Source organism: Haemaphysalis longicornis, unplaced genomic scaffold (genome assembly GCF_048455015.1).
Source record: "Haemaphysalis longicornis isolate Haplotype H1 unplaced genomic scaffold, Haemaphysalis longicornis Haplotype H1 scaffold_14, whole genome shotgun sequence".
Classification (NCBI taxonomy): Eukaryota; Metazoa; Arthropoda; class Arachnida; order Ixodida; family Ixodidae; genus Haemaphysalis; species Haemaphysalis longicornis.
This window is the reverse complement of record NW_027526245.1, coordinates 16,265,246-16,286,677: the sequence shown is the minus strand read 5'-3', so window position 1 is coordinate 16,286,677 and position 21,432 is coordinate 16,265,246. Positions and strand designations below refer to the sequence as shown.

General features: G+C 49.1%; 1 protein-coding gene across 5 annotated transcripts in view; it reads left to right on the top strand.

Annotated features, from left to right (window-relative positions):
- LOC144165167 (sodium/mannose cotransporter SLC5A10-like) overlaps window positions 1–21,432 on the top strand; it is a 349,040-nt gene that overhangs the window by 170,349 nt on the left and 157,259 nt on the right. For 4 of the 5 annotated variants that reach the window (XM_077695277.1, XM_077695276.1, XM_077695275.1 and 1 more), the window contains 2 exons: window positions 6,351–6,547; window positions 16,587–16,984. In XM_077695277.1, the coding sequence (XP_077551403.1) occupies window positions 6,351–6,547; window positions 16,587–16,984 (595 nt within the window). The remainder of the gene's footprint in view (window positions 1–6,350; window positions 6,548–16,586; window positions 16,985–21,432) is intronic. The other variant, XM_077695278.1, reaches the window with a different exon arrangement.

The window sequence follows — 21,432 nt, the reverse complement described above, 5'->3', positions numbered from 1 at the left end:
CATGGCCATCTTCAGCAGAAAAATAAAGGGGCCCGCATTATATATTGCCATCCTAATTAAATGCCTAATTTCTGCAGCCTTTCCAAGAAAAGGACACACAAACAACTAATCAACACAAGAAACATGCATGAATGAAATGTTTATTTTAAAATATGCAAAATGATGCATTAATCACAACTCGCAATGACTGATTGATTGATTGATTGTAGGGTTTAACGCGCCGACGCAACGCAGGCGATGAGGCGCGCCGTAGTGGAGGGCTCCGGATTAATTTTGACCACCTGGGGATCTTTAACGTGCGCCGAAATCTCGTACACACGGGCGTTTGTGCTTTTCGCCTCCATCAGAAAAGCGGCCGCCGCGGCCGGGAATCGAACCCGCGACCTCGTGCTCAGCAGCGCAACGCCTAACTCGCAATGACAATGAAATGTTTATTACAGTGGTATGCTGGGCAGCATAAACCAGGGTCCTGAGTAGAACCTAAGGTTATGTAGCAAACAGGTTTAGTTGTACTACAGGTATTATTTTTTGAAATCTAATCGCAGACAAACTTACTTTGGTTTTCCAAGCTGCTAGCTGTTGGTCACACTTGACAACAACACTTGCAGTTTATTGAAAAAGAGTGTGTAGAGCCTCTGAATGTGCTTTTATTAGTTTGTTACTAACGGGAAATACTGGAATTGTGAAGAAACTGATTATTTAACCCCCCCCCCTTTCAGTCAGTTCAAGCAGCCAGTTTATTACAATTCGATTTGGGCTTTAAAAATTAAGAGCAGCGTCCCCTACCCCAACTCCAGGAAGTAGCAGCAAGTTTTTTTGGGTGGGGATATAGTAGCAATTTTTAAATCTGTTTGAGTGTAAAAAAAGCTCGAATTATCAAAGTTTGAATTATCCAGAGCCTACCGTAGTTTAATAATAGTTTCAGGATAATCATGACCCAGCATAATCTTTCATTGTGAATTAGTGTTCTCTGTTCTAAACGAGCAGTAGCAGGTGCTGGTGACTGCACGTGCAGTGTCACGACTAATATTGTGGATTTTGACATTTAGGGTTCCACAGAAGCAGGTTACGGTTTACGTTTGGAAAGGTTTTTTATCGGGGCTCGTACAGGGCAGAGACAAAGCGTACAACGACCATTATAATGTCTCACTCCGGGAATTGAAACAGGAAAGCATTTAATTTTGCTGTACTTATATATTTAGTGGCTCCAGCTGTACCCCTGGCGTAGTACTTACCTTCAGTTTTTTATTACAATATTTGAGAGGTTATACGAGGGAGCTGTGAGCAGCAGTTTCGCTATGCAACACTGAATGTAGCCTTCAGAAAGGCTGTTTTGTTGCTGTGAAGGGTTTCTTGCTGTTGAAGGTGACGATCTAGCGGATATGAGCGGCGGCAGCTCTCATGTCAACACTCTTTGAGCCACACTTCGGCTTTGCCACTTTTGCCTTGCTGCTCAGCTTCCGGAGCGTGATTCTCATCTGCAACATTAGGAAGGCCGCTGTCAAATGCTTCGCCAGGCCCTTGGAACGAGAGAATTAGCTGGGCAGCTGGTGAGAATTGGGGGCAACCTTTGTGATGACAGAAAGACTGGCTTTGAGTACCTGGTTCTCGTAACTGCGGAAGGTGTTGTCAGCGTGCTCCAACAAGGCGACCACGTGGCGTGATGGACGAACGAGAGGGTTCGGTTCACCTTCTGCACGGTATGACTTGAGGGTCAACAACCGGTCGCTGTCCTCCACCGTATCAGCCTGGAGGTACTCCTTGCAAGTTGTGCAAAGTTTGCGCTGCCTTGACAGGCTGCGAGCAATGTAGCCATACACGTACACCAGGGACTTCATCTCCACATCACCAAGCGGAAGTGGGACGTCGTCCTCGAAGATGAGGTCCTTTTCGGAGGGCTCATCGGTCCCAGAGTGGTCAATATCCTTCTCTGCGGCAACCTTTTTCACTTCGACGAACTCCAGGAGGTCAATGCTGTCGTCGGTGGCATAATTGGCTTTAGGGCTGCGCCTGAAGAATTGACTCAGCATAATGAGCCGCAGCTTCAGCTTAAACTCCAGGGCCCTGGGCACTGGATTTCGGGAGCGCACACATGAAAAAAGGTTCTCAAGCGTTTCCTGAGTCAGCCGGCACAGAAGAAGAAATCTAAACCTGTACACGTTCAACAGCTGGTGCTGAATCTTCAGGGCACTCGTCGTCGTGATCAGGACACCAGTTTGAACAGGCTTGAACTAGTCACGCTCAGTTCTCTTTCGAATTGTGACCTGCGCAAACATAGATGCAAGCTCCTTCAAAATAGTGACTGCCTCTTGATGCGCCTGTGGTTTGAAGTGGCTCATTGCAGTTCTGATGTACCTTGAGGTCAGCAGCGAAAACCACTTGAAGACTTGCTCCACAAACCAGGCTGTGGTGATGGCTTTGTCTTCGAGCTGCCCTAAACTAACAAGCACACGGATTGCAGCACCCACGCTGTGATTCAGCACAGCACTGCAGACTACACATCCATTTTGTCATAGTGGTTGAGCTGCAGGTTGAGGTGTAGTTTGAGGTGTAGCTTGAGGTTGAGCTGCAGGTTGAGCTGTAGCTTGAGGTGGGGGGCCAGCTTCAGGTCTTGTTCGGAGTCTTTTTTAGCCAGTTCTTTTATGTGCTCCATAGATACCTTAGAATAAAATAAGAATGATTAGCTAACTCAATAGTAGTCAACTAGTAACTGCTTGTAAATGCAGTGCTTGATCACATTGCTGTTCTTAACTCACAGTTTTTTGGCACAGTCTGACGACATCCACTGAAGAAACTACTCCTGCGTTGGTATTTCCCCTAAATTAGGTCTGACAACAATCTGCAAAACAACCAATGTAGCCAGCGCATGCAAGCTTGCGGCTCAACATTCCCTTGTTCCTTGCATAAGGTTTTTCATTGTAGCGTCTAATCACGGTGTTTCATCGCTGCGGAGTGAAATGTCACTAGCAGTGAGGCACTAACCATAACGCACAAGCGATAAAGCATACGGACCATGGCTTGGAGTACCTTGCCTTTTCAAGTGTTAAAAACAAATTTTTCGCTATAACCATCACAACACTCGGTCATATGCAGCAAGCTTTTGATTTATCATTGACTGCAATTATATTCAGAACAGACAGTGAATAAAAAAGTGCCCATAATCCCATCCTACGAACGCGGGTATGCTGCGAAGCTGTTGTAAACCCCTACACATGCTGATGATGGAGGGTGCGAAAGGTTCCTCCCCATCTCGGCAGGCTTGCGCTCGGCTTCTCTGTTGCCAAATGCTGGGGCCTGCCTAGCGAGACGCATGCTCTCGCTCTTGAAAGACATCAACCCCCCTTTTCGAGAGAAGCCACAAACCTATTCACGAGGAACACATAAGAGGGGGCGCTTCATCCTCCGTCATGCGGCTTTGATGCTTTTATCCCCACGAATGCTGATTTTTATACTGTATACCTGCCTAGCCTGGCACATGCGCTCGGCATCTTGGGCGAGAACTGCTGGATCCTGCCCGAGTTTTCTGTTTACGACGTAAAATTTTCCGACCAACGAGAGGCTAACAGCTTCACTGTAAAAATTGGCTTTTAGATATCATCACACACATGCATGACTTTTACTTATCCACTTACCTCATTCGTTCGCAGGCTGTACTTGGAAACAATGTCATGTGGTAGAAAGATTCACTGCTGCCGTACCACGTGACCCCCCTAATATTCTTGAGAACATGGGGCGCTTCAGCCAGGAAGAAAAGCTTTCTGTCGGTGTCCGCTGCACAGGTGTGCCTGCAGGAGACCACAGGCTCCCCTGATCGTTTTTTTCCACAGTGCCTTGTTGCTTGGGCCCATATCTGAAATGACCGAATCCACGAGGCAGCCAGCAGCCTCACATTTCTCTATGACGGAGTAGATGAGGTCCTTCAGGAGCCCTCCATCCATCGAGATCACCTGTACGGGAAAACAATTTGAAAAAAAAATTATTGTGCAGGAAAGTATGCGGTCACATATAGAAAAACTGCAGCAGAAGAGCCAGAAAAACATTTATCCAAGGATCTGCAAAGGGCTGAAAAATGACTAGTAGCAAACCATTTTCTGAACCGGCAACAGTTGATATGAATTAATCATATAGTGTCTGAGAGTACAAATGTACAAGAGTACAACAACTGTACAAATGTACAAGAGTACAACTAGATGAACGAGCCGAGCTACAACACTGGACTACACTTTGAGTTAGTCAGCACAGTGAGTCCAATGTACTGCAGCGGCTATAGAAGATAGTCAGCCTTGCCTGTAAGGTGGTAAGCAAGAAATTGCTTCCAGCGGGAAGCCAACCCAGTGAGCATTACCACCAGGCTATGATTGGCATAGGTGACATCACCTTCTGCTCTAGGATTTGCAAGTGGCACAGTCACCATGCCGGTGGGCTTTTTGACTGTGGGGTCAAAATCTAGGCCGGGAGTGGGCTGCATCTCGTCGACTAGAAGAGCACAATGCCGCTCTTCTGGACGCATCGTCTCCAGCTTGGTCTTCAGGGCCGGTAGATGCTCTTCAAGAATTCCTAGAAGAGTGTAATGGCATGTGAGCAGCATGGCCTTGTGTGTCGTCATGAAGTTCAGCATAGCATAGGGACAACGTACAACTGGGGGAAGAAAGTTTCGTAGCTCTAAAGGAGTACTGACACGAAAATTTGATGTTCCACTTTTATTGCTTTTATGGATGCCTAATGGTCTGGCGCATCCGAAACACAACTTCAAATATTTTAGCGCACGGTAATTAATTACGTTGACCGGACTGAAAATCGTTTGTTTCAAATTCCCGCGCTTTCATTCCACAAGGCGCAGATGACGCAATCTCGGCATGACCTCGCCGCTGTGTGCGGACTTCTAAACACTGCAGAGGCCGGTGGGGGCGTTGTTTCCACCTGCCGCCGCCGGAGCTGAACGGCGGAGCTGCCTGAAAGTGCTAGGCCTACCATTCCGGCGGAAACTCGATCACCGCTTTCAATAAAGTCCTGAAGGCGACTTTTAGTGGGATTCCGGGCTATGTTATGACTTTTCGCCTATTTTTTTAACTGATCTTCTTCACGAAAGAAAGATTTCTGATTTCTGGACAGCGCGAACGAAACAGGACAGATGTATAGAAACACGTAGAGCATAAACGGGTGCTGATACGGTTTTACGTTTTTCTAATCGTCGGTGCTGTTTCTTTCGCACTGTTCCGTCTCTGCAGAGTATTAAAAGCCGGAGAAAACACCTGGAGGCTCTATGTCCCATAACGCCGTAGATGCTGCGAACACTATGCTTCCGGAAAAGCTTCAAGTATGCTATTCGTCAATAACGGGGGTTGAAATTTAGTGATCATCAATCACCACAAAGTTGCGCACTTTTCAGCTCTGGGAACAACCAGGGGACCAAATTGAAGCAAAGCACGAGCGGTACCGCAAAGACACAATTCCGCAGCACATGTCAAAGCGTAACTGGAGAGACGCATCCAGGGCCTCAAACGAGAAAAGACGCACCTTGCACTTGTGGTGCGAGGCTGCAGAAACACCAGAGCTGGTGGTCGACCTAGCTTTTTCCCACCCTGACAGCGGACCCAAGGCGAGAGGGAGAATCCGGACCCCATCAGAGCAAAGCCCTTCTGTACGGCACTGTAAAGCAAAGACGATTACAGTATGTACAGTGTTTTATTCAGTAGCAATCGTGGTCATCATTTTCCTCGTCGTCTTCGGCCGGCTCAGCCACCTACGGCAAACCCTCTTGTTGCACGTCCGCGCCGCGGTAGGCCTCCACTTCTTAGTCAGCTGGCCCGGGGGCCGTCTGCACGTGTGCATTCTGAAGAGATGGTTTGACAGATTTGTCGTCATCTTCTTCGACGCGGCGGACCCGTATCGCGCCTGTCGCTGCACGACGACGACGACGAAGGCGGGAGGTCCTCATGTGGCGTAAGCCCACGCGCAAGCCTGGAAAAAGGCCTATGCGATTATTCTCAGCAATTTTTCCCCAATTCTCAGTTTCCCAAATCCGGCACAGCAGCCCCCAAAAAGCTCGCGGCGATCGTGGTCAATCCCCTATGTGGGTATGCACCACGAAGGAACAACAGCAACAACGACGCAGGCGATCACCGAGAGGCACGTGCTCACGTGCGCTCGGTTTTTTTTTCCTAAATCCACTGCTCGAAGGCTTGCCCGGCTCCTATCGCCGGGGAAACTGGGCGGTCGTCGAAAGGCACGCACTCACGTGCGCTCGGACGTGCGCTCTGTCTCCCTGCGACAGATATGTGTCGGCCTAAACAGCTCTGCCGTTAAAAAGAACTGTTCAACGGCTACATCGCACGGCACCTTCCCTGCAGCGTTCGTTGAGGTGGGAGGTTACAGCGCCTTGGTGGAGAAGTTCGGTGCCTTGGGGCGTCATGCCAACACGACGTGCAATGCTGTACCGGAAAATTACATGCACCTGTTCCGAGCCGCCGATGACGCCAGCCTGCCCTGGCCAGGCATGACCATCGGTCTCACAATCAACGCCATCTGGTACTGGTGCTCCGACCAGGTGAGCGCATTCAACCCCTCCGGATATCTAGCATGTGTTTCCCAAACTGTTGGCAGTGTGAGTCGTGGCAAGATGTTCACACCAAGCGCAGCAAAGGGATGCAAGGAGAAAGAGCAGAGCACACTAGCGACGTAGCAGCACAAGGCCTGCCAGACGTAAAAACATGGCGAGAATGTGGCTTAACAAGTGCAGCCACGGTCTCATTTGGGAAGCCCCCGCACGGGGCACCTTGAGTAATCTTGGTGACGGTACTGGCGATACCGCGGACCCCGAGCCCCCAAACATAAGCTGGATCCAACCGTGGCGATGTGTTTATAGGTGGAGGGTTAGAAACCACGAACGGTGGCCGTCGGAGCCCAGGTCAAGCTCCGGCGGATGGGCTCCCTATCTGTTCACCAGGCAGGGAGCTCCGGGACCTCTTTGGCTACCAGGGTAAGGTCAAAGAAGAAAGTACCCCCGTCTCCCTGCTTTTATACTATGATATATGGCTTCCAAATTTTCCAAATCCAAAGATCGGCCCCCTAAAAGGGGCCGCACCGAAGTATCCTTTCCTCCGTTGCCAACGACGAGTTTCCGAAAGCCGGACAACTATGCTAGGTTTTTGGTAATCGAATCTGTTGATGCGTCGAACCCCCTTGCCACAAAGTCTGTCTTCCTGATCTCCAAATTTCTTGAGGGCATTGTTGGTCAGTCCTACAAAGCCAGAAAACTCAGAACAGGAGAAGTTCTTGTAGAAGTGAATAACAAGCAACTAGCTACAAATCTCTTGACTCAAACTCGCATCGCAGATCTCGACATCAGGGTCACACCCCACCGCAGCCTTAATAGCTCCCAGGGTGTGATCTCTGAGTCAGATCTAATGAATGAAACTGACACCGATCTGTTGGAAGGCCTTAAGGACCAAGGTGTGACAGCAGTGAGGCGTATCATGATTCGTAGAGATAACAAGGAAATCCTAACAAAACATGTAATATTGACTTTTGACCATTCCACAGTTCCTGAATCAGTAAATGCAGGTTTCATTCATTGCCCCGTCAGGCCATACATCCCCAACCCCCGCCGGTGTTTTAAATGCCAGCGGTTTGGGCATGGCACTACCGCCTGCCGTGGTCGACTAACATGCGCCAAGTGCGCACAACACGATCACCCATCAGACAACTGCCCATCGCAAACCCTCATGTGTGCTAACTTTCAGGGGCCCCACGGGGCCTACTCTAGAACATGCGAGAAATTCAAACAGGAGAAGGACATCATCAAGGTGAAAGTCACTGAGAACCTTACCTTCCCAGAGGCGCGAAAGAGGTTCGCCTCTTTCCCCCTGGGGAGGTACGCCGACGCAGCTCGCCGGGGGGCGGAGCGGCGTCTCGTTTCCACAGGGACCCAGTTCAGCGAGTCTGACCTGGGCCCTCCTCCGCCCCCCCCCCCCCTGGGTTGCCTCTGGCAGCCCAACCCGCCATCACGCCGCTTGCTGAGGCAGCAGCGGTTGTGGTGGCAACCTCTTCCGTCGGGACCGGTGCCGCTCCCGCCTCTGTCTCCCCATCCTCCAGTGCGTTGGAGGGTACCGAGGTGATGGACACCACGGGCCCCGCACCGGTTCCCACCGCCACCGCACCGCCCGTGCCACCTCTGGCGCCCCGGACGCCCTCGGCGGTGGCGGCTCAAACGAAGGGCTCCCGAGGGGGGGCCAAATCCGGGGGGCCCGGTCCGTCGAGCACCCCTCGGACATCCGACGACGACATGGATGTAGGGCCGTTCCTGCCTGCAACGCAGCGCAAGGAACGCGTCCCGACGCCAAAGCCTCCCGACAAGCCAAAAAAGGCGAGAGTCACAGCCCCGAAAGACGACACATAAACAAACAGACACACTCCAGTAGCTCTCACACTAAATAATGGGAAGAGAAAACATAATTCAATGGAACTGTAGAGGCCTTCTTAAAAATCTTGACGATGTATACGAACTACTGCATGCTAATCAGCCAAGTGTAATGTGTGTTCAGGAAACACATTTGAATTCCAAGCACACAAATTTCTTGAATAGTTACCTGGTATACAGAAAGGACAGGGTTGGCAGCACACACTGTTCTGGCGGTGTGGCCATAATCGCCCGCAAATCCTTAGCATGCCACCCTGTCACCTTGAACACCGTCCTTGAGGCTGTAGCAATACGCTTAATAATATTTAATAGGTTGATAACGGTATGCTCCATATACATTCCTCCTGATGTTTCACTTTTAAGCTCTGACTTCGAGGCGCTGGTTGACCAGCTGCCCGAACCATACATCCTGACAGGCGACCTTAATGCTCACAACGCTCTTTGGGGCTCTTCCCGCACGGATGCCCGAGGTCGCCTTATAGAAAAATTCCTTACATCTTCTGGAGCATGCCTTTTCAACAGTAAACAGCCTACATACCATAACATAGGACACAACACATACTCATGTCTTGACTTGGCGATTGGCTCAGCAGTTCTCTTTCCTCTCCTCGAGTGGGGTGTGGGCACTGACCCATACGGTAGTGACCACTTCCCTACCTCACTCACATACATAGGTAAAGGCCCATGCAGTCCATCTTCCCATAATAGGTTCAATGAAGCACGAGCTAGCTGGAATACATTTACACAGACATCCAAACTACACCACACATCCATAGGACACCTACACGTCCAAGAAGCTACCCAACTGCTCACGGCGCACATCCTCGACGCCGCCGAAAAGTCCATTCCCCACGCCTCTGGTGCCCCGCGCAACCTGCGGAGGCCGTGGTGGAATGAGGACTGTAGGCGGGCGCGAGAGGCCCAGAACAAGGCGTGGGGTGTCCTTCGTCGGTACCCCACGTCGGGTAACCTCATTTTGTTCAAACGGGCCAAGGCGTTAGGAAAACGTGTGCGCCGTGAGGCAAAACGAGAGAGTTGGCGTTCCTTCATAACATCAATAAACTCCTACACAGACACACGGAAAGTATGGACAAGAATACGGAAACTCAAAGGACAACAAACACACAGCCTGCCTCTGGTCAGCACAACAGGGGACACACTCGAAGACCAGGCTGACACCCTCGCACAACACTTCCAACACGTGTCCAGTTCAGCACACTACACAAAAACTTTCATGAAACACAAACAAACGGCCGAAAAGAAACCTATACTAGATAACAATAGGTCAACATCTTATAACTCAGAGTTTTCACTGCATGAGCTGAGGGCTGCTTTGAGCACGTGTAAACCCTCAGCTCCAGGCCCAGACAACATCACATACACAATGATACAACACCTGCACGCAGACACTCTTCTAACACTCTTACACCTATATAACAAGATATGGCATTCGGGGCACATTCCAAACTCTTGGAAGAAGGCTATAGAGTTTGCTTTTCTGAAAGAGGGAAAGGACCCGTCGTCCCCCTCAAGCTACCGTCCTATAGCCCTGACGAGCTGCCTGTGCAAGTTCTTCGAGAAGATGGTAAATCGCAGGCTCGTGTACTTCCTCGAGTACAACGGTCTTCTCGAGGGCTGCCAGGCAGGCTTTAGGGTGGGGCGATCGACGAACGATCAACTGGTTGCTCTTGATTCGTACATCAAGGATGCCTTCGCGCATAAGCAGTACTGTTTAACTGTCTTTTTCGACCTCGAGAAGGCCTACGACACCGCTTGGCGCTACGGGATCCTTAGTGACCTGAAGTCATTCGGTGTCTCGGGTAACATGTTAAACACTCTTGTCAGTTACCTGTCAGAAAGAACGTTTCGAGTGAGAGTCGGTGGTGCACTCTCAAGGGTTCACGTGCAAGAAAATGGCGTGCCACAGGGTGGCGTGTTGAGCTGCACTCTCTTCATAGTAAAAATGAACTCTCTTGGTAAGGCACTACCACCCACAATCTCTTATTCCATGTATGTAGATGACGTCCAGATATCCTGTAAATCATGTAATATGTCAATCTGCGAACGTCAAGTCCAGCTTGGTGTCAAGAAACTTGCCGGCTGGGCAGACAACAATGGGTTCAAATTGAATCCTGCAAAAAGCTCCTGCGTTGTGTTCACCAGGAAGCGTGGGGTCCATCCGGACCCAGACATTACTCTTAATGGCGTGTCGCTTCCTGTGAACAAGGAGCACACTTTCTTGGGTGTGGTGTTTGATCACAAACTCACATTCATTCCCCACATCAAGGAACTTAAAAATAAATGTCTCAAAACAATGAATATACTTAAGGTTCTCTCCCACCAATCCTATGGTTCCGACAAAGAACTCTTGCTTCGCTTGTATACTGCTTTGGTTGGGTCTCGTTTGGACTATGGCAGTGTGGTATATGGGTCGGCGACTAAGACAGCCTTGCGAATTCTTGACCCAGTGCTACACTTGGGCCTTCGTCTTTCGTCGGGTGCTTTTCGCACTAGCCCTGCTGAGAGTCTTTATGTAGAATGTAATAAGTGGAGCCTTGAGAACCAACGAACATACATGGACTTGCTTTATGCTTTTAAAATTTCATCGCTGAATAATCATCCTTTTTATCCTGTCTTTAATGATACATCAACATCTCTGCTATTTGTAAATCGCCCATCCGTTCCTCTGCCCTTTTCACTTAGAGTGAGAGAGCGAGCCGCGGATCTCAGTGCTTCGTTTTTAGACGTGTACAGGTCATCCTTTTCTAACAGTTTACCGCCTTGGCAAGTTCGCCCTGTGTCGTGCGACCTTTCTTTTATGAGACTTGATAAAATCGTGTACCACGAGCTGCAATACTGCAGCACTTTCTGTCTTTGCAGTTTAAATACACATGTGCGGAATTTTATAGTGACGCTTCTAAAACCTCCACTATGGTGTCGTGCGCTGCTCATGGTCCAAATTTTAATGCAGCCAGAACCATGAGCGTGCACACAACAGTTTTTTCAGCAGAAGCGTATGGAATTTTACTGATTGTACGACACATTCTTGAAAATCAAATTCCCAATTCCATCATCTATACAGATTCTTTGAGTGTTGTTCGCGCACTGTCATCGCATACAGCCCCCAAAAACCACATAGTTAATCTTGTATTTAACACTATCATGTCCGTGTATGCACAAAAGCATAAGCTGGTCCTCTGCTGGGTCCCAGGACACGCAGGGATCGCTGGGAATGAGTTGGCAGACGAGAGGGCCGCTGCTGCTGCACTCAGGAACACTGTAGACATTACAGCGATACCCTACACAGACCTCAAGCCACACATAAGACAACACCTGCGCAGAACATGGAAAACACACTGGGACGAACAGACAGGCAACAAACTACATGTAATAAAGCCACACTTGGGACGGTACACATCTGACTCACACAACAGACACACGGAAGTCGCCTTGGGTAGGCTGCGGATAGGGCACACCCATGCGACGCACTCGTATCTGCTGACGGGATCTTCTAGACCCCAGTGCAGCAGGTGCGGAGAGGCCCTATCCGTAGTGCACATACTAATCACATGCAAGGCACTTCACACAACACGACGCAAACACTTCAGAGAACTCTACAGACAACATATTCCCCTACATCCATCGTTTTTTCTAGGTGACGATGCCATTGTTTCTGTGAAACGTGTGTTTGAGTATTTGTTAGACGTCAAATTTTTAAACCTTATTTCCTATCACGCATCATGAAATCTGGCCTATACACCAGCCATGCTCATTGTCGTTTTGTAATTTCACTTTTGTTTTTGCTGACTTTACTTAGGTTTTAAGGTTTCACCCCTCATATATGACTATTGTTTTGGCGCTCTTTGCCCCAGTTGGCCTTGCGCCATAAACATCCAACCATCATCATCTCATTTGGGAAGCCTGCTATTACAAAGTCTGCTGTTACAAAGCCTGCTGTCTGCTGTCTGCTGTTATCACTGTCTGCAATTACAAAGCCTGCTATTAGTCCTATTCATTTGCGCCATTCGCTGGGCGTGATTGTGCGTGATTTCTTGACCATTCGAGGAGCTCCCGCAGGACGTCCCGCTGAGGTTTCACACCTAGGGGCCTCCTATCGTATACCTGCCTTATGAAAGTATTCCGTTGTATTTGTGCTATAAACTTCAGGGGTGGAACAGCTGCGCCATTTCCGCCATTCAGCGCTAAAAGTGCTTTCCTGCGCCGAAGCGCCGCGGGTGCGCGAAACCCGCTTGAATTAAGGGGAATGCGGGTCTTATAATGGTCGAAAATCGCGAAAAAAATGAATTTTTAGGGAAAACACATTTTTGAAGTCTTCATACCTTCAATAACCTACTCTAAAAGTTTCACCGCTCAATTTGGCCAGGAAAAGTCCCAAAATCGACAATGTAAACGCAGCGGGAGCCGCAAAAGGCTGAGAATCGAGCTAAAAAAGGTTGAACTTTGCGCGCGCGCCACTCTCGAAGCGGACTGGCGGCGGCGGCCATCTTGGGCTAGCATTCCAGCTGCTTTCTTTGTGGGTATTTTGCGCTATCTCAAAATGGCGTGGCATGAGGAGAACGAGCGCCACTACAGTGAACTAGGAAACCAAATATTCTAGTTAAGTGTAGCGTTACCGCCGATTTCGCGAGGATCGTTTGCGAGCCGTTGATTGGCAGGAGCACGCGCGCTCGTGGCATGCCCCCCGTTCCGCGTCTTTGATTGGCCAGCGTGGTTGAGCCGCAAATTCTTTTTTCGTTTTGTTGTTGCAGGTGCGCGTTCGCAGCCGCAGTATTTTCAATTCAAGTGTGTTTCTCTGTCATTAGACTGCGATTCTATCACATCGTCTTTTTGTCTCGTGCCGCAATGCTTGGGGAATTACCTCAAAGCGTACGATAAAACGACGGAACGCGCTGTAAACGGCGGTGCCGGGATCGCCTGTCACATACGATTCTGGTCTGAGAAGCCCCGCGTTGAAACGTCCAGATTTAGTTAGCTGTTGTGCTTTGGTCTTCTTTATGAAAAAAAAAAAAAAAAAACTTTGACCGCGCAATGTGTTTGTGCTTTTCTTTAGTTAGCATAGACGTTGAAGGAAGTGCAAAGTAGCAAGTACCGTTCGTGGAGTTCAGCCAGAAGTGTAGTTTTCCAGCGCTGTTTGCAAAGGTTTCCATTACTTGCATACAGCTTTTCTGGTTATTTTTGTCGTAAGGTCGCATTCTTGGTCTTTTTTCCTTGTGAACAGAGTGACACGGTGCTTTTTATATTATGGCTATGCTGTAGCAAGAGTTAGAAACTAGATATGTATTTTTCTCTATCTTATTTTGGACATCAGGCTCTGCCTTACGAAGTGTTTCATTCTCTGGCTTTTGGCCTAGGATGATAAGACTGGTATCATTTCAGTCGCAATAAATAGATCTGGCAGGTGAGGCTGTTTGTATCACTCTGGAAATTATTGCCAAAAAAAGTCCACCTGCAGCTCTGCATTTTTTATTTTGTGAGATCACGCTATTTCTTTAGAGGGATGTTTCCTTATTTTACTATTGAGCTAGGATAACAAGACTGGTACAATTACATTTTTTAGGAATTTAACCAGCAGGTGATGCTATTTTTATCACTGAAGCGTTGATCACCAAACTGCATATCACGTACAGCCTTGCTGTAGGTTTGAGATGCGTTGCAGGACAATCTCTAGTTCTGAGTGGCTGCTGTGCTTTAGTCTCACTGGTAGCACAAAAATAACAACAGGTAGTATTTGAGCCTTTCTGTATTCTGAAAAGACACTGAGAGAAAAAGTGAAAGAGGATGTAGTTTCTGTAGTTTAACTGTAGAAAATGTAAGTTACCTTCACTATTTGTACGGTATTGGTGTAAATTCACGCCAGCCTTTTCACAGTTATTCTTGCGTATTCACATACTTAGTGTGCTTTTTACGTGAAGAACAGAGCTACAAAATGATGCTAATTATATTGTCGGAGCTATGCCGCAGCAAAAGGTACCATGATCTGAAACTTTAAATCCATTTTTCTCAGTTGCTTTTTTTTGCCAGACCATGTTCTGCCTTACGGGGGGCTCTGTAATGTAGCTCTTGGGGAAGGATGACAAGACTGGTATTATTGCATTCGTACTGAATTCATCTAGCAGGTGATGCTATTTTTATTACTTTGTCTACGCTCACCTATCTACAAACATGAGTAAAGGTTAGACGATCTTAATACAATTGTTGACATTAAATATTTACCTCCTTCATGCATTGCAAAATTCCTCAAAATGAGTAAAAATAGCATAGCCTGGCAGAGCAGGCCTTGGCATCATATCCATAAAAATTATTGAGTTTGATCACGCGAAATTGCTATAAACCCCTGTACAAAATTCCCAATAAAAAACTTTTAAAGCATTGTATTTAATGGACAAATGAAACTGTTGAAACCAATTAAATATCTCTAATCAGAGTAAAAGTGCATCAAGGCTGCGGATTTTTATCTATCTAGCATTAAAAATAAAAACAATTGTCTAAAGACCCACCTCCGCGTGATACGACCGCCATGATGCACAGCAGCCGGAAACTTGGCTGAAACATGAGTGTTTTTGCTTTCATCAATGCGTTTATGGTTTCGGTTTTATGAAGACAGTGAGCAGCTATCGAACCTGGCTTTGGCTTAGTCATAAGGACGCAGGCAGCACGCGCCATTTGTTAGAAATTCTGTGCGTTGAATTTGCATGGCTGGGGTTTCCGGTGTCGGCGGCTGCGCCACAATCAATGAAAAATGACCAAACGTAAAATGTATTTGTGTCTCATCACAAATAAAATGGTATCCGCATGAAAGATTATACTTTATTGAAGGTGAACATCAATTTAGTCGCCCATTTTTGGCGATCACAGCTTTTCTGCCAGCAACTTTCCGTCGCTGCATGTATTGAACAAAGAGGGTCTTGTACGCTTTGCCCGCACTTTTTAATTTTGTGCGCTTTTGCTTTGAAGTATTTACTACTTTCCCCCGTGAACTTGAAACGGAAATGAATTTGAAACTTGAAATGCACTCCCTGCTAAGCGGAGGGATGCTGGTTGCCTTTTGCCTCCCCCTCCGCGTTTTTTTTTGTATTCAGAAAGGAACGAATAATCTTAAATTCAATTCAATTTAATTCAACTTTCGGGTTAGCTTTGCTTAGTGGAGGATGGTCTAATATTAATAGCGTCTTCTTACACGCTCTGGTTAGTTACGTTGTCTGCGGCGAAAGGTCGTAGACTGTTACATGTGACGAATGAAGAATAAGCTATGTTCAGCTTTGCACGCACTCAAACTAAAAATGCAAGCAAACACCTTGTTTTACGGAATGCCGCCGTGGGGTCGCATAAACACTGTCGTTTGCTGGACACGGAGCAAGCCCTGTTGTCTGATCTCTATCGACTCTCCGCGTAAGGTTTGGCCTTCGAATGGTAATAATGCAACGCACTCGCTGGGGCCGAATCTAGAATACTCCGCATTTTGTAAACCTCCAGATATAGTACAAGTACTGCGTTCCTGGTTTGGAGTAGGTTCTAGTGCATGGTAGAACGCCTGAGAATAGTAGAGAGATTAGGTACTTGGCAGGGGACTTGCACGGCGCCCTGTACAGACATTAGGGGGCACCATAATATTGTGAAATGGTGTTACATCTCCTCCAAATGGCGATTCTGGATGCTCCAAACATGCTCCAAAATGCCTTTCCGGCTGCTCCAAACCTGCTACAAAACGCACTTTTGCCTGCTCCCAGGACGGCTCCCAAACCCATGGACCCTGTTCCACCCCTGAAACTGAACTTTAAGCCTTAAGCTTTCTGTAAAGCACCGCTGTTCCCATAACGCATTCCCTTACGTCCTTTGCAGTAACTAGGTGGCACGCACCTAAATGCGCGAGCCGTGTGTGCTGTGAAATTATACGGAGGTTCTGGAAGTGAGAAAGAGCGTCTAAAAAGAAGGTAATGTAATGTAGAGATTGGGTGAGCACGATATTTACAGAAGCAGTGCCAGCGCAACAACGAGCATGTACTCTCACACTCAGAAGTCACAACGAGGATATCATTCTCTAAAAAGATAGGCAGAAGTGCTGGAGTTGCGCTTTGCCACCGCGTCAACAGGCCGCCCCGGCGCGACCTCGCACACCGCGCACATTGAATGCAGCTCCCCCGTGCAGGTGATTGTGCAGCGGTCGCTGTCTGCCAAGAACCTTTCCCACGCAAAGGCCGGCAGCATCTTGACTGGCTACCTCAAGATTCTGCCCCTCTTCCTCATGGTCTTCCCGGGAATGGCTGCCCGCGTGCTCTTCCCCGAAGTGGTCGGCTGCGCGGACCCCGAGCAGTGCACCGCCTACTGCGGCAACGCCCGAGGTTGCACCAACATCGCCTACCCGCTGCTCGTCCTGCGTCTCATGCCGGCCGGCGGCCGCGGGCTCATGATGTCCGTCATGACGGCGTCGCTGGTCGCCAACCTGGCCTCCATATTCAACAGCGCTTCTACGCTTTTCACCATGGACCTCTGGAATACCCTGCGCAGAAACAAGGCCTCGGAGCAGGAGCTCGTCGTTGTCGGAAGGTATTCTTATTCCCTTGGGGAAACAATGGCGGGACGCTTGTGAATGGCGCAAATATGGAGGTGCATGGGGGATTTTAGCAGGTGTGGCTGCGGGCGTGCTTCTGCCAGACATGTTGGAGTAACTTTTCTCCGGTTTCATTTGTTTTTCTTCTACCAAGGGGAAGCGGTGAACCAGGAAAGCGACGTGGGTACTGTGCTGCTATCGACTACCTCAGGCGAACCAGCCGTAGTGTTGGTACCACTTTTGCGTGCCCGATAGCACCAAGTACATTATCTCGCGTGCCGGTTGCGCTGAAACGCTATGGCGAAGCCTATCGGCACCGCTTCACCTGAAAGCGTTTTTCACGGGAAGTGTGAAGGAGGCACGAGGAATACATCAACATAGAAATACTGAGACACTCCCATAGAACCATGCAGCCGAAATGAATTTAGCACTCCTGCAGGCGGTTGGCACAAAAGCCGACAAGTTCCTGGATACCGATACGCGCATGCCGTATTGATGCTGCAGGGTCGGTGGTCATCGGTACGCTATTCCGATGCATCTGCTTATTTATTTCCTCAAGCAATCGCAACAAAATACATTACATAAGGGATGGGCCCTCAAAAAAAAAAAAAGATTACCTGGAGCGGCGGCGTGCGGCAAACCGAAGGTACCAATCAGGTCTTCCGATTTTCCCTCCACGGCGTATGACATGCACAGGCCGCTGGAGACGGCCGCTTTGGAAGAGTTTGATAGACGTACGCTTGTCCCGCGCCTACTCTAGCTAAAAATAACAGATTGTAAATCCGAGATCGATTGACGAAAATGGTATTGCAAGAAGTGAAGTCCGCGCTTTTCTGATAGCTCAAGCCACAAGTACCACATAGTCCCCACCCAGCTACCTTGGCTGACAAATATAACTGCTCCCATGGCCGCAATGATACAACATATTTAGACCGTTGCCCCGCGGCTTGTGTCGCGGAGATGTACGATAGCATGTACGATAGCTTTTATTAGGTTAAACAAAGGCGTTCCGGCTACATAACTTGTACTAACAGCAACATGGGGCGCGTCTGCAAGATCGGCGTGGGAGGAACGGGCGAAATTACTTCGAGGGCCTCTCAAATACAGCAAAATGCTAGCAGCAGCCAGCCGCAGGTACTCCGATCCGAGCTTGACATGTTCTATTTTGCACCCAAGCGCCATCTGTCGAGATGGAGTGGAGGTAGAAGGACACCGGTTACATGTTCTGGGAGCCGCTGCTTGGAATCCCCTTTCTCCCTTTACCAGCCAACGGTTCTTTTGTGGCGTGCGGGACAACAAACTCCCAACGCGGCGGAGGTGGCGGCGGGGGTAGGTTTGCGGAGGGTTTCACGCAGGGAGCACACTTTCACGGGTGCGGCGGATTTACCGTGCGTTCGCCACGCGGAAGTGCCTGCTCACCGGCGGCCCTGTTTTGGCGCACCTTCGCGTCCACTGCGCGCGGCCTCCGCACGGCTTGATTAACTTGTTCGGGTGCATTTCCAGACGGAATTAGGTGGTCGTACGGCAAACATACGTTAAGGATTGGTTTGCAGGGCGGCGAAACAAAAGCACTAACCACACACATACATCTGGCCGCTTGAGAAACGGTGCCTTTTTGTGCGCTGCTTGCCGCAAATGGGACTCCAGTTTCTAAATTCGTGAATACCAATTCGGTTGTGTTTTAAGAGGCAAAATCGCAACTGGTTCTGATAAATAGCAATTATAAATGTTCCATCAGCTTTTTCGAAATCCTCAAACTTACTAAACTAACTTGTTTAAATCAGTATAAATGGAACGACTGAGCTCATATGACGAATTGTTTCGGTGTCTGCGCTTGTGTCGCGCGGTGGTGTAGCCCCAAGATAGCATAACAGGATGGCTAGGTTCCGCTGTCTCACCCTTCGAAAGGCGCTCCTCTTAGCTTTCTTTCTCCCGACTCACGGCCGCGCTAGCCCGGCCGTGGCCGACGCTGCTGCTGCGTTCGGAACGATGCCACCGCGAATTCCAGGTAACGGCTGGCGTAATTTCTGGTTTCATTTTTTGTAGAGCCACGTGTGTGAATTCAAGTGACGTCGCATTGGCTATTGTTGTGGGTGTCCTTTAAAGCTGCGCTTTCCTTTGGCAGACCAATGCTTTCCAACCACCTTCACAGCATGGATTGGAGCCAATCTTTTTACTGCTTCAGCGCTTTTGAGCACTAAAAACACATATTTCACCAGAAGAAACGCCCCCGAGTCACGCAGAATTGTCTAACAACGCACAACCCAAGCGGGAAGCTCCCTCACTGGGTATGTTTACTGAACGCCGCCGTTGATTCTGGGCACGGGGGTTCAGTTAGCCACACTGAGAGCAACCCAGCGGTCTTCGGTCCATTATGGACCCTAGAAATATTTGATAGTCTTGCTAGTCTGCCGTCCCCGCGCCTTCTCTATGGGGAACCGTGTCCGCGCCGCTGATGCACGCACAGCACTGCGCGGATGGCTCTGCGAGCAATCGGACCTCCGGAGCAGTTGAAGCGATGTGTGCGAACGTACAGAGGGCGGCGGAGGCATCGACGACGAAAACGGATAAATGTTTGAAATTTATTATTCTTTTTTTAGAGTGACCGTGCCTTAGAGATAGCAGATGTATGTTTAGGCAATGGGGTTAGTGGAAAGGAGCGGTAGTTATTAGTAGTTGTTAGCGTAGGCAAGTGGCCGAATCAGATGTTTCACGCGGTTGTTGCACGTGGCTGTTTAAATGCTTCAGTAATTACCTAGTTCGTAAGTAATAACTAGAAATAACTAGTTAGTAATTAGTAAAAGACGAATTGGTGCTGCAGGGAAGAATCGCACGTTGTTTTGCTTTTTGATTAGAAGGGAGCGTGCGAAAACGCGGCAGTGAAGTAAGAGTTGGGCACGCCTTGGACGGGCAGTACCACGCCTCCGAAAAAAAGGCCGCGTGTTGTGTGCACGGAATGCCAGCACAAATACCCGCTTGAGGAGACGAGTTTTGAGTCGCTCGAGGACGCGTAAGGACAGGACTTCAGGTACAGAGTGTGTGTGCTAGCGTCGCGCCTCGACCGGCTCGAAGAAGAAAAGGCGCAGCTAAGGGTTCAGGTAGGCGAGCTACAGGAGGAGCTGAAAGATGAACAAAAGCAGAGAAAGGCACTCGAAGCGATGTCGGCGCAAATGGAGGTCAAACTGGCGACGAAAAGTGACATCCCGAGAAAGGAATGACATAGGTCACGAGGCAGGTGTTTCGACGGTGTTTGGCCCCAAGAAAGAAAAGCGGGAGGACAAAGACGCCACTCCGGAAAACGATCCCGGACTGGCGCGGACCAGGTGGCCGCGGAGGGGGGAGGGCAAGAAAAAGAAGAAAGGCGCATGGTGAGCGTCGCGGGGGACTCTAACCAGAGATGGAGGTTAGAGGACAGGTGACAGAGGACGAGAGAGTGCAGGTTGGCGTGTCCCGGGCCAGACGGTCAGGGTAGTGTTGGTAAAGGCAAAGGATAAGATGTGGGAAAACGTTCTGTCTGGTTTCTTTCCTTGTGTATTTCGTCCTACCACGCTGTTTTTATAAAATGTCGACATACCAAGTCGCCCAACTTTCCATCCTGCCGCTGTGGGAAAGCGTGCAGGGGCAGAGCCTCGTGATTGTCGCAGGAGGAACCAATGACGTCTCCAGGGAAGGGGCGCTGGACTGCGGGCGCTGTGCCCACATGTGCAGGTCGTCGTCAGCACAGCGCCCGAGATCATTGGGAGAGGGGTGCATAAAGAAAGGGAAGTTGTAGTGGTAAACCGAGACATACCGGAGCTGAGTTTTGCTGTCGTAGACATCAATAGTGATTTCCAATGGGTGGTCCGAAAAATACGTCCCAGCGTGACGGAGTTCATTTCAGCGGGCAGGTGGGCGCAGCCATCGGTCGACAACACGCTGCGCGAACGGTGGCTTTTTTAAAGGGGCCCTGAAAGGCATTTTGAGCACACTAAATGAACTAGCGCAATCGCTAGATTGGGTCGCCAACGTCACCTGTGCCAAGTATTACTCTTTTACGCGCAGCGGAAAGCTCACACTTTTGTTGCAATGTTTGTCGCTTTTTTCTCACCCTTTCCTTCGTGTTTTTGGACGCCGCCATCTTCACATGTCTACATCATCGATTCCCAGATGTTCGTCATGAGCTAGACATCCTGCTATTGGGCGGCTTTTTCACGCACTTCAGGCAAAGAGATGAGTTGTCTGCTCAGCGTCGGCTCGCCCGCTGCTCTGCCAGCGGAGTGCCGGAGTGCTTTGACATTTTACGACAAACGAAACAAGAGTAAAAAAACGCTTAACCGTTTGTAGTGAATGCAACACGGCCATAACACGACGTGGATTTTATCTTACGTGAGTACGTACCATAAAGAAAGTCCCGTGGCACTTCTTTGGTGCAATCGCAGAGAACGCCCTGAGCCGAATGCCCGAG